Source organism: Dendrobium catenatum, unplaced genomic scaffold, assembly GCF_001605985.2.
Source record: "Dendrobium catenatum unplaced genomic scaffold, ASM160598v2 fragScaff_scaffold_1373, whole genome shotgun sequence".
Taxonomy (NCBI): domain Eukaryota; kingdom Viridiplantae; phylum Streptophyta; class Magnoliopsida; order Asparagales; family Orchidaceae; genus Dendrobium; species Dendrobium catenatum.
In genome coordinates this window covers 284,741-298,920 of record NW_021319835.1, presented here as the reverse complement: position 1 = coordinate 298,920, position 14,180 = coordinate 284,741, and the positions used below count along the sequence as shown (strand labels likewise).

General features: G+C 40.3%; 1 protein-coding gene across 1 annotated transcript in view; it reads left to right on the top strand.

Annotated features, from left to right (window-relative positions):
• The first annotated feature begins 243 nt into the window (after positions 1 to 243).
• Positions 244 to 14,180, top strand: part of LOC110112232 (protein NUCLEAR FUSION DEFECTIVE 4) — an 18,930-nt gene continuing 4,993 nt past the window's right edge. The window contains exon 1 of the mRNA XM_020844384.2: positions 244 to 804. Coding sequence (XP_020700043.2) covers positions 352 to 804 — 453 coding nt within the window. The 5' untranslated portion in view covers positions 244 to 351. The remainder of the gene's footprint in view (positions 805 to 14,180) is intronic.

Sequence of the window (14,180 nt, the reverse complement as noted above, 5' to 3'; positions counted from 1 at the left end):
TTATTTATTATATTTTATAATTATTTAAAATATATTTTTAAAGTTTCTATAAATTAATTTATAATTAAACGATAGAAGATTTTCTTAAAAAATTTGCAACAAAAAATTATTTACAATCATATCTTCTTAGATCAACTACACTACATACTTTACATAGACTAATATTAAAGAAAATAAGATTATTAGTATTTATTATAGAACACAGTGTTCTACTCAACCATCGTCGGAAGCAACGATTCTAAGCCACGGAGCTAGTTTCCCAGATAGAGATGGCGACTTAGCGAGCCAGCGCAACACAGGCGAGCGGATTCTAGCCGAAGATCGCCGTTGTTGCGGCGGCGACCGGAGACCATGGGAATCAGCACCTACTTTCGCCGGAGCAAATGGACGGCGATGGCGGCGAGTGTGTGGATCCAGTGCACGAGCGGCTCCTCCTATTGCTTCGGCATCTATTCTCCTCTCCTGAAATTCTCGCAGAACTACGATCAGTCCACCCTCAACTCGGTCGCCTTCTTCAAGGACATAGGCGCCAACATTGGCGTCCTCTCCGGACTCTTCTACTCTTCCTTCGTCGGTGGAGAAGGCCCAATGGTTGTTCTCGCTGCTGGCGCCATTCAATGCTTTGCCGGATACTTCCTGATGTGGCTTTCTGTGACTGGCGCGCTACCTCGTCCCCCATCTGGCCTCATGGGCTTCTACTTGTTTCTCGCCGCCCATTCGCAGACTTTCTTTAATACTGCTGATGTGGTTACTGCTGTTGAAAACTTTCCTGATAGTCGAGGCACCGTGGTCGGCATCATGAAGGTTTTGTTCGTTCTCAAATCCTTTGATAGGTTATTGCATTTTTATTTTTGCAAGTTTATTATCTGAATTTTGCTTTCCATAATTGATTATTTTTCTTTGTTCTTGTTTTGTTCTAATGCTTCTAGTTCATTGCGGAGGATGGTTACTATGCCGGTCAATCTGGCTAGATTCATTATGGGTTGTTTTTTGGAAAATCTTTATTAGATGTTGCGGTTTTTAGGCTTTTTTATTGCTTCATGTGTAACATCTCAAACTCTCAACTATCAACTATTGGTATGTTGGCTTTGGCCTAATGACTTCATGGTTTTTTACTCTTGGTATAATTTCATAGTAAGTCACCCATCCTAGAGCTTCTCTTATACAATCACGCTTAACTTTGGAGTTTCTAATGAAATTTCAATTGTTAAATAAAAATTCCCCTTGATGTTTAAGAGTTTTGTTTTATCTTCGTTGATTTTTGTGATTGGAGCCTAGATCCAATTAATGGCAACAAAGAAGATGGAGGCATTAAAGGGCGAGATGGAACAACTCAAAGCTGGAGTAGAGGAAAAGATTCCAGGAAGACTTTCAGCCATCAAGAACTGCTTTGGAAACTTTGAAGAGATGATGAAAAAAGAGGCTTGAGATGCAATCAAAAGCATCACCGGCGATTCCTAGGGTGGAACCATGAGGAAAGGAGATTCGGGAGGACGACGATGAATTGGAGAGTGTTTTCCATCAAGGACCGTCACATGGGTCATGTTGGTGGACATATTGGGATATTCCTAAGGTAGGACAACAAGGAGGGAAGCCGAGCCCTTCGGGAGACTACTCGAGCATGGGGAGAGGTGGAATGGAGAATGTTATGGTTGGGTGAGAAAAATCAATCAAGGGAGGAAGGAAGGGAATCACATCATTACATCAAAGGAACCAATGGGTGAAGGAACTATTGGGGTATGGATGCAAGAGCAAAGAAACTAAAGATGCTGGTCTTTGAAGGGGAGGATCTCAGGGTTGGGTGTACCAGGTGGAACGTTATGTTGCCAACAACAGGTTAATTGAATGGGATAAACTCATGGTGCGGGTTTATGTTTGAAAGAGAAAACCCTAGTTTGGTTTTAATGGAGGGAAGCTAGGTATCTGATCTACTCATAGGGAGAATTTCAGGAGTGCTTGTTGGAATGTTTTGAGTCATTCGGGAAGGAGACCTCTACGACAATTTTATGCCCTAACTCAAGAGGGGACAGTTATGGAGTATCGGGAGAAGTTTGAGCTATTGTCGGGACACTAAGGGGAATCTCTGAAGAAGGATTGGAGGGGAATTTCATGAAGGGGCTTAGGGAGGACATAAGGGCAGAACTTAGGGTACTGAGGCTGTGGTGGTTGTGGGAAACGATTGAGCTGACTTAAGGGGGTAGGAAAAATATAAGAGGGAGAAGGCCAATAACAACATGGGAGGGTCCTATTGGAGCACCCCTACAACTTTAGCACCGAGAACCCATGCAATATCCTTATAGAGAGAAGTTTATAGGGAGAAGATCAGTGGAGTTTGCCCGGGGGCTAACTTCAAGCGACTCACAAAAGTGAAGGTGCTAGATAAACATGCAAATAGGTTATATTTTAGATGTGATGAGAAGTACATTTAGATGATGAGGAAACTGAGGAGGGATGTATGACTTACGGAGGAGGAAAAGTTACATTTAGAAATGACTGAGGTCTCCTTGAACTCAGTGATGAGATTCACTGCAAATCACACTATGAAGGTGAGAGGAGAAATAGCAGACAAGGAGGTAGTGATCTTGATAGACAGTGGGGCTACCCATAATTTCATCTCTAACTAGGTCATTGACTAATTAGGGATAAAATTGGTGGAAATAAAGTGTTATGGGGTAACGATGGGGACTAGGAAGATGGAGATAGGTAGAGGGTGAGTGGTCCTGATCATACAAGGGATTCAGATGAGGGAGAATTTCTCCCATTGGAGTTAGAGAGCACTGATGTCAACTTGGGGATAAGATGGTTGTAGAACTTGGGGGGATACCAAGGTGAATTGGGGGACGCTGACAATAGAATTAATGGTGGAGGGGAGAATGATGGTGATTAAGGGATATTTAGGGCTCTCAAAAGCCATGGTGTCACTAAAAATCATGGCAAGGGCCACATAGTGGGTGGTAGGAAGATTTCTGGTGGAGCTATAGAGTTTGGACGGGACCAAAGGGGATCGAAGGGGGGATATCCCTCTTTCAGTACAACCAGTGATATAATAGTTTAGTGAGATTTTTCAACCACCTCAGGAGTTACCTCCATGGAGGGGACATGAGCACGTCATCACGCTGAGGGGAGGGAGTATCACTGATTAGTGTCAAGCCTTATTGCTACCCCCAGATCGAGAAGGATGAAATTCAGAAGCTGATCTGAGAGATGCTGGAGGTGGCGATTATTAGGCCAAACATAAGCTCTTTTTAAACCTAGTTCTACCAGTCAAGGAGAATGATGGAAGTTGAAAATTTTGCGTGGATTACCGGGCCTTGAATAAGGAGACTGTGCCAAACAAGTTTCTTACTTCAGTGATAGATGAGTTGCTAGATGAGCTTTATGGAGCGGTGGTATTTGCGAAGGTGGACCTGAAGTCCGGGTACCATCAAATCCAAATGAGAGAGGAGGATGCGCCGAAGATAACTTTCAAGACACACGAGGGACACTATGAGTTTTTGGTGATGTCGTTTGGTCTAACCAACACCCTTGCTACCTTCCAGAACCTCATAAATAAGGTGTTCCGACCTTACCTTGGGAAGTTCATTGTGGTCTTCTTTGATGACATCCTGGTGTCCAACATGTCCAGTGAGGAGCATCTGGAACATCTAAGGTGATCTTAGAAGTGTTGTAGGAGGATTGGCTAAGGGCCAACTTGAAGAAATGTTATTTTGCATAGGCTATTGTGAAGTACTTGGGACACGTGGTATCCTAGGAAAGGGTAGTAGTTAATCAGGCCAAGATTGAGACTATTGAAATGGCCTCTACCTAGGAACCTAAGGGAGTTAAGGGACTTTCTAGGATTGTTATGGTACTATAGGAGATTCGTGAGGGGATACAATACCATAGCTTATCCTCTGACAGAGCAGTTCAAGAAAGACTACTTGTGGGGAGAGGCAGCCACTTAGACCTTTGAGAAATTAAAGACAGCCATGATCGTAGTCCTGGTTTTGGCCCTACCCGATTTCAGCAATTGTCTCTTTGGTGTTTTGATAGAGAGCTTTTATGAGAAACTTAGGTGAGGGTGACGGATCACCCACTAGCCGTAAAAAGCGTCCAGGCTCGTGGTTAATTTTCTTTTCTCTAATTTCCCTCCCCCTTCTCCATTGACCGCCGGCCAAACCTCCTCCATAGCCGCTGGCCAAGAGCCCATCTTCCCTCCTCCAACCGTCAACCTCCCCTTCCACTCCCAATAGTCGCCGGCCCCAAGAGATCCACCCTTTCTCCTTCTAGCCGCCGACCACCCTCCTCTCTAACTACCGGCTAAGCCCACCAATTAACTGTCGGCCACCCCACCTCCAAACCCTAGCCATCAACCACTCCCTTCCCTCCTAATTCAACTATTTTCCTAAAATATCTCTTATTAATTTGGGAGGTTCTTGAATTCAAATTCAAATTCTTTCCTAAACGATTTAAATTATTTTAGGAAAACCCATTAATCATTGCAAATCTTAAATTAAATTGGATTTGATTCCAAATCCACATTCAATGAATGTGGACACCTTTCCTTTGCTTTCTCCCCCTTCCTTTGGCCGGCCCCTCTCCCTCTGTCTCACCTAATTAATAGGCCCATTAATGCTCTCATAATTAAGCTTTTAATTCCACCAATTACTCGCACCTCTATGACTAAATTAATTTCAGTATTTTTGAATTTGTTTCCCTCCTAATTCAAATTCAAAAGCCTGATATTAAATCCCTTGCTCCATCCCCTCCAAATCGGACCCTTATTTTTCTACGCTTTTCCCCTCCCAAAGTGAGATCCCTCCACCTAAGTTCGTTTTCCAGAAATTCCAGCAACCGCACCCTGCTATCCCACCTCTCTAACCTTCGAAAATGCTGTCCAAAGAAGACCAAGCTACTGTCCAGAGATTTCAGCAAGGTCCCCTTTGCTTTCCTGCCATCCGGAAGGTCCCCGTTCGCTGTCCTGAAGTTCCAGAACATGTTTAAGTTGCTGTCCAGATTTTCCTGCACGTGTTAGTGTGTTTCTTTGCTGTCCAAGACCACTTAGCAGCTGTCCAGAGCTTCCAACACGAGGCCTCTTGCTGTCCTGAAATTTCAGCAACATCCTCTTGGACGTTTTGCTGTCCCACGGTTGTTGCTTGCTGTCCCGAAGTTCCAAGTATTCCTTTTGAAGTTTTCTCTCAATTGTGGCATCACTAAAGTCGTGCAAGTTATCTCCGCATAGCCTACATCAAGAGTGTGAGTGAGTGGATCCGATTAGTGACTACTCTTATTATTAATTTAGGAATTTCTGTTGAAAATCATCCATGCTATGCTAATCTTGATTGTAATTGATTATTCATGATTCTAACGCTTACATATAGTTTGGCCTAAGCTTTAATCATTTCTCTATTAATTTAATACTTGTTTAAATCACTAGAAGCCAACGTAATTATTCTTGCTCTAATTTAAAAGACATATAATTTTGACATTGCATTTAGTTATACACTTATACATCACCAATGCCTCTCAATATGGTTCTTCTTCAATTATTTCAGACTTCCTCTTTTATAAATATTTTTCATCAAAATAAAGATGAGATTAATACTAAAAAAATTTTAGAGGTGGTGGTGGTGTGCTGCTTTCAAGTGATCCTTGATGGCGGTTATGATGGTGGTGGTTGTGGCGAAGGCGACGGGCTAGAGGTTAAGGCAGTTGAGAGGAAGTTGCTATGACTTGGGGGTGCATGAAGTGTGATTTGTTCTGGGCTTTACTTTAGGATTTATGTAAGTTTTAATATATATATAAGGGGTTTATAGTGCTTCTGGTGATGGTTGACAGGTTGAGCAAGTATGTTTATTTCATTCCCTTATGACAAGCCTACACGATAGTTACAGTAGCAGCAACATTCATTAGAGAGGTAGTCAGATTATATAGTATTCCAGAGTTGATAGTATCTGTCCGAGATAAGATGTCTCTCAGTCAGTTTTGGAAAGAGTTATTCAGGTTACAAGGAACAGTTCTAAAGTGAAGTACTGCTTACCACACTCAGACGGATGGGCAGATAGAGGTGATAAATAGGAGCTGGGAGACTTACTTGCGGTGTTTTGCTTCAGAGACACCTTAGTTATGGGCCAAATGGCTAGCATGTGCGAAGTACTAGTACAACACTTCATATCACTCAGCTTCCCAAATGATCTCTTTCAAAGTGTTGAACGGAAGAGACCCCCCACATTTGGTGTATTTTGGGCAGAGGAGCACACCAATCTCTTCAGTAGAGTGATACTTGGAGGAAAGAGATAAAGTGTTAGAGGAACTGAAAAGGCACATGTTGAGGGCAAAACAACTTATGAAGAAGGAGACGAATGAACATAGGAAGGACTTCTAGTTCTAAGTGGGGGATAGGATATTTTTGAAATTGCGACCCTACAGACAAATGATAGTAGCCAACAGGAGGAATAAGAATCTGGCCCCGAGGTACTTTGGCCCTTACGAGATATTGGAGAAGATTGGAGCAGCAGCTTATTGCTTGAGGTTACAACCGACTGCTACCATACATCCAGTGTTCCTCTTGTCATAGTTGAGGAGAAATCTGGAGGAGTAGGAAGTTAGTTCAGAGTTATCGGCGACACTGACTGAGGATTTAGAGGTGGTGTTGGTACCTCTGGAGCTAAAAGAGGTATGACAAGGAGAATGGGGGATCAAGGAAGTGCTGATTAAATGGAAGAGCCTACCCGACTATGACGCCGCTTGGGAGTCATACGAGAGGGTGAAACATCAATTCCCATCTTTTCACCTTGAGGATAAGGTGGGTGTCACGACCCAACCCGACCGGGACGGATCCCGCTCGCATCGGGCCGCGACGGAACTTAAACTTGAAATCCAGGATCTGGCTTTGGAATTTGCTTCAAAACTTTCTTCCAAATATTACACATACAGAACGTAGAGCTACTATAAACATCCAAACACAAAACAGTTCATCTATCTTTTCTTTCATCAAAATAATCATATACAGATACAGTACATGGCTTACAGAAAGAAAGAACATAACAGAACAGATAAGCCATGACTGTACAAAAATCAAAAGTACAAAATACCTAATCACTGATCAGACTCCGAACTTCTAATCCAAGACTTCCTTCCCTTTCCCAGAACCTGAAAACCACGTAGAAAACAAGGATGAGCTAACAGCTCAGCAAGACATCAATCACCGATCAGAATCCTCAGAAATCCACATTAGAAAATACATCAGAAAAGTATCCGTACAGAATTCGAACAATTGTATAGAAATCGCACAACAGACAGAACAGATAACAGCTCAATCAGAAATCAAATATCGGATATGAAAAACTGAACTCACATCAAATCGGATATCATAAAGCTTTCATGTTACAGAGCAGACAGAATCATACGGAATAATCAGAATCGTACAGAAATCAGAAATCAGATAAAGTCACATTACAGCTTTACATAACAGATAATTTCAGAACAGAACTTCCTTCCAAATGTCAGAACTTCCCCTCTTCCCCTTATGGCTCCCTTTTGTGCATATAGCACCAGAACTTCCCCTTATAGCTCCCTTTTTGTGCTTATAGCACAAGAACAGGACATATATACATAATTTCAGATTTCAGAACTTCACTTATATCTCCCTTCCCGGACCCAGACAACGGAATCACATAGGATTCCGGCCCCTTATAACTCCCTTCTGATAGCACAAACACACCAAACATTCAAATCATCTTATTTCAGACAATTCAGAAATCGTACGAAAATTCAGCGGCATAACGGCAGTGTTCGGAATTTACACAAAATTCACAGATCAAGAAATTTACCAAATTACCACAGAACATTCACAACAACATTATAAGAATTTTACTGTACTGACAAAATATTTTTCAACATCCTGATAAATTGCAGTTCAATTAAAACACTTCGGAATCCAAAATATCCGATAAAAATATTCCAGAAAATACTCAAAACGCGCACAATTATCATCTCAGAAACATAGCAAAAGTTACGCGGTAAAACCTTTGTCAAACGAAAATAATACCAGAAATTCGCTAACGGAAACAAAATTCGGAACAAAAAACGCGTCAAAAATCTCATTTCTGAAAATTGAGAAAGGCAGAATGTGCCTTACCTCGAGTCGGTCAACTTCTTCAACTACGGCGATGGACGAAAACGGACCAGAGTCGCCCAAAAATCCTCTTTTTCCTCTTTTCCTTCGGTTTTTCTCTCTCCTGGACTTTCTCTCTCTTCAAAACGACACTATTCAGATATTTATTAAACAGGATCGTCCCGGACGATGTCCCCGATCGTCCCGGGACGATCTCCTCTGGACCAGAGCGTGAACCAGATCGTCCAGACGAAATTAAATGCCAATTTCGTCGTCCCGGGACGAAACCCTCGGGTTTGGTTCGTCCCGACTGTTCGTCTCGACTCTTCCAGGTTCGTATAGACGAACAGACAGATTCTTCACAGTTCTGTACAGATCGTCCTGGACGATGTCCCTGATCGTCCCGGACGATCCTGGGAGAAACAGCCTTTACAGTGGGGTCTTTGGGAGGGAGGTTTTGTTAGACCGGTCCATGTATGCACTAGGACCGGTTCATGTATACAACAGGCAGAACAAGGGTTTCGCCTACTCGGGGTCGGGATTCTGTTGTGCGGCCCAGCGGTCAATTAAACATTAATTAAGGATGGGTTTGGGAGGGAAAATTCAAAAGGGGCTGTTTAGGGATTAGGTAATTGTGTTTTGCTTTAAATAGATTTTCTCTCTAGGGTTAGGGTTATGTTTTGATTTGCTGAACTTGTATTTCTCTTAGGGTTTGTTTGGGCCCTAGCAACCGGCTAGGGATTAGGAGAACCGGATTTTCCTCAAATTGAAGATACAGTGTATCTTGTTTGTTTTCTTTCATAATTTAGTAATTATCAACTTTTCCTAGTGGTTTGCTGCCAAATTTCCCTAAAATTCTGTTTGTTCTTGCTGAAATTCCAAATTTCTACCGAGAATTGTTCAATTTATGCAAGTATTTTCTATCACCATCCTTTGGTGTTAAGCTAAAAATCCTTATGGAGTAAATAGGAAGAAATGTGTATGGTTTGCCATTTGTAACCCGCTAATTATTTTATAGCGGGTGATCTCTCCAGTGAATGAAATATCGGTGTTCATCCAAAGGACCCAATGTAATCTCATCTAATGGAATATGTTCAACATATAGAACTAGTTCTGAAACTATTGGAAGAAATGAAACTTGTTCTAATTGTGGGAATATAAAAAATTCTACTTACAGAGATGCCTGTAGAAACTATGGAGGCTTGAAACTGCTTATATATGATATTAAATTCTTAATACCGAAAATATTATTAGCATTCATGTTTAATGGCAAAGAAAGTTGAAGTAGGTACCAAATTTCTAGAATTATAACAAGGCTTTAAGGCTCTCTTAGGCGATCCATTGTTGTTAGAATGCAGAAAGCATATATGATAAATCTAAAGGGCTTGTTTAGTTGTATGACTTTTGACTGTATTTTATTATAAATGCAGTAATTTTTATAGTTGGTTTGTTGAAAAGTAAATCTAAAGCATTTTGAGGAATTTGAATCCCTTACTTAGTTCAAATTTGTTGTATTCCACGATCACCCTATTTGATCGATTTGGAGCACTGCGTTATAGTCTACTCTTCTCCATCATAGCGAGCTCTATCATGTCCTCTTTTCCTTCATGCACTGCCAGTCCTATCGACACCTCTCCCAATAAGCTCTCATCACATCCCAGCACTTGTTGATCTCATCGACGCTCTCCCTAAGAGCTCTCATTGTGATCTCTCTTCCCTCACATGCTATCAATCCATCAACGCCTTTCCCAACCAGCTCTTGTCGCATCGTCTCCACCCTCATATGCTGTTGATCCTATTGAATCAACCCCCAATGAGCTCCGACCGTGTCTCTTCTTTCCTCACATGTTTTCAATCATGTCAACACCTCGCCCAACAAGGTCCCATAATATCTCTTCTCCTTCACATATTGCCAATTACATTGATGCCTTCCCCAATGAGCTTTCGTTGTGTGCCCTTAGTTCCAACAAAATACACAACAATAATCTTCTGAATTTCAAATAAGCTGAATTTAGAATGCACGATATTTAGAGTACCCTTGAATATAAGTGGTGCAGCCATTAACATTGCTAATCCATCATCAGCACAAAACTACAACCGCATATTCCATCCCCGACGTTCATCCGAGACAGAAGTTTCTTCTTTATCAATCTAAGACAGAAGTTTCTTCTCTATCAATATGGATTATACTTATAGGAAGAAATGCTGTATTACTGATTTTCTCAGTGGACATTTCTATTTCCTTCTCTGTTATAGTGTACTCATTCATTTCTTTAACTTCCTCTTCAATCCATGGGAAGTTTATCTTCTCTGTTTCTCAATTATGCAATCTTTTCTTATGGTACAGAGCTCAAGCTTAGCAAAAATCTTCCTTCCACCCTTCTCTTTTCAGAAAAACTGTGCTATTTTCTCATGGACAACTGATCCTGGTCATCCCTTCATGATGACTACAGTACTCTCAAACTAAGTGATACAATCATCCCCACTACTCTTAGAATTGTCATGTCCAGTCTATACATAACTCTCCAACATTAATTATCACATTTGGCGATAAAAAATATTCAAACTCTTCAATGAAAACTGAACAGTTTTCTTGATGTTCCAATCTTTGTCTAGACAAACTGCTCCAAGACAGCCCCCTCTATCATACTTAGCTCCTTATAGATCTTCCTACATCTTTCTGCTTTGCCATCTCCACACCCATCATTCGCTATATTCTCAATCTTCATTCCAGCTTTGACATTGAAAACACTACCAAATGTTGTTTCCAACCCACGAATCGTCTTCGAGTGATTTAGTAGTAAAATGATCCACATCATGCCCAATTTATGACCCAATATCTTTCTAAAATCAAATTCTTGATTGACAATATTGTTTTTGTCGGCTTCCATATAAATAAGGAGGATATTATCCTTCTCATTCTTAATGACATATCTTACTCCTATCAAACCTTCAAAATCGTGATATAGATAAAACTCACACTGAACAATCTCTACTCTCTTCTATGCAAAAAAAGAAATCAAAATAGTCAATGAAAAAATCAAATATAACTTTTCTATAAAACCTCATCTCGCATTAAACACCTACCACGGTCGTTGCCCAACTCTTTTGCAATGGCTCACAACAACTCAGGGGAGGTTGATACTCATCTGTCCCTATCACTTATTAGATTTGTGGGAAAATTTGACAATCTGTAATATCCTATTGACACTGATCCAACCTTCAATAGACACCGAACAACTAGTAGTCAACCACCTTGCTAACCAAAGCATTTACCCTTAATCTCTGGCATCGCTATATCAATCACAACCATGCAGTAGTTCTCTCAGCAATCTCTAAACAACACTCCCTATCAAGCATTCCCTTTTATACTTTTTTTTTTTTGCAAGAATTATTTCATTATCATTTCTTAGAGTCTTAAACATCATTTCAAGCCTCTAGAACACACTAATGCATAGGTTCCTTCCCTGACTCTCAATTCTGGTTTACAAATATTATATATATATATATATATAGTTGATGGCTTCTCACATTTTTGTTGGTCCTTTCCTATGAGTGTTAAACCTAAACGACGCAAAATTTAAATCTAAAAAGAGTTCAATAGTCATATTAAAATCTTTTGTTCTCATGATAGTGATGAATATATCAATTCTATTCTTCACAATTTCATCTTTACGCATTTAATAGGGCACCAATAAAACTATCCATACACTCTTGAACAAAATGATCCATATTATCAAAGCTTTTCATATTATCAAAGCTACTCATAAAATGTTCATCCTCCCTACTTACGAATAGTCTACCGTGTAAATCGCATGCCATCCAAGACCACTAACATGAAATCTCTATATCAGCTAATCTTCAATCAGCAGCCAACTTACTTTCATCACCATGTCTTCGTTTTTTTTTTCCACGTCTCAACTGACAATCACTCTACAAACAAGTCGAACGCTTCTCTTGATACATATAAGTGCTTCAATCTTATTATTGGTAAGCTTATTGTTTCTTGGAATGTTATCTTCAATGAAATTACTTATCCTTCTCAATGATAACACAACTTCTCATCAAACACACCACCAATGTCAATCCTCGCACTGTTGAACTTAATTTGATCATTCTTGTAGCCAAATTTGCAATCCATACGCCTGGCATTCCCATTCGCATGCCTAGTTCTTCTACTATAGTCTCAACAGATCCTTCACCTCCAGAAATACCCCAGCCACTCCACCCCCTCTTCTCTCTTTTTCCCTCCCTCCCCACACACATCTTCGAAGACTATTAATGCTCATCCCTTGGTCACAACTCCAAAATGGAATCTCTCAAACCCAGAAATCTCCTCAAACTATCTCACAATCCACCTCCTTACCCAATCCATCTTGCTACACACAAGTTGTTAAGGAACCTCACTAGCAACAAGCAATTTCACAAGAATTTCAAGTTCTTCAACTAAAAGGAACATGGATACTTGCACCTCCATCTCCAGCTCAAAATGTTCTCGAATATCACTGGGCATTCAAAACAAAACTTAATTTTGACGGTTCTATCACTTGCCACAAAGCATGCCTCATTTCTTAAGGTTACAAACAAGGGCAATGGATCAACCACACAAACACTTCAGTGGAGAAATACCCACAATCAGGTTCTTCTTAGCATAGCTCTTCACCACAACTTTACTGTACGTCAACTTGATAAATATATAATGCTATTCTTCATGGTAAGCTTCAAGAAATAATATAGATGCATCAAGCCCCTGGTTTTTGAGACTTCAAACACGTCAATCATGTTTGTCTACTGACTTCATGTAACATTGCATATGAAGCAACTTGGCCTAATTTTCTTGTTTCTCGGTAATCAGTTAACTCCCACACCCCAAGGTTTCTTTCTTAGCCAAGAAAAGTATGCCTATAAATTGCTCCTTAAAATTGGAATGGATAATTGCGCGCCTACTCTTAATCCCATTACCTGGCTTTGATTCCAATAATGATTTTCTCAATTTCACCTTGTATCGTCATTTCATGGGCTCCCTCCAATATCTCACTTTGTCTTGACATCTTATTTGTGGTCAGCTAACTTTGTCAACACATGCATTAACCTATGAACTGCTATTTTAAACCATCCAAAGGCTTACTAAGCATCATAAAAGGGCCTTCTTCCTTCGGCCTCCCAATTCAAAAGAAGGATTTCCTACTTCTTGCTTACTTAAACACAGATTGGGTGTTGACCTGCTGCATCCAAAAAAAAAAAAATTAAAATAATCTTATACCTGTCCGGCCACGTTCGAGCGCCGAATTCCGCACGTCGTCGCCGCCCAAATCGCGAATATCCCGCGACAGCCATTTCACCCACGACGTATACACGACCCATTGGCGTCGTTAAATAGAAAAAGAAAACAAGGCCTTCGGCCTCGTTCGACTCTTTCTCGCTCTCTCCCTTCCTCTTCTCTCTGCAGGATCGGAAGCTACGACATTTTGTTCGAAACCAAGAGCGGAAGACTCGCCGGCTGTGATCGTAACTTTCTCCCTCTTCGTTGTCCGACTTCGCTCCTTCGACGACACTTCCTGAAGGATCGGAAGTTACCGCATTTGATCGGAAGCCAGAGCGGGAATTCGCTGGCTGTGAGATAACTTTCTCCCTATCTCGTCACTCCTTCGGCTCCTTCGTGGCAATTCGACTTTGCTCCTCCGACGCCCTTCCCTTCCTGTTTGATCGGAGCTATCGACGGGAGCCCGCTTGCTGTATAGGTAATTTTCTACCCTTCGCGTGCTTCTTCAGCCTGTCCTAGCCGAACCCGAGAGGAAGAAGGGAGGGGGGTTTATTTTATAATTATATTAATTAATTACAATTAATTAAATTTATTATTTTTAAATTAATTATAATTATTATAATTAATTATATTTAATTCTATTTAAATTATTATAATTAATTTAATTAATTATAATTAATTTTAATTAGAATTAATTTTAATTATTTATAATATGATTAATTATTATTAATTAATTTAATTAATTATAATTTATTAAAATTAATTAGTTATAATTAATCACAGATTAATTATAACTAATAATTTTAATTAACTGTAATTAAT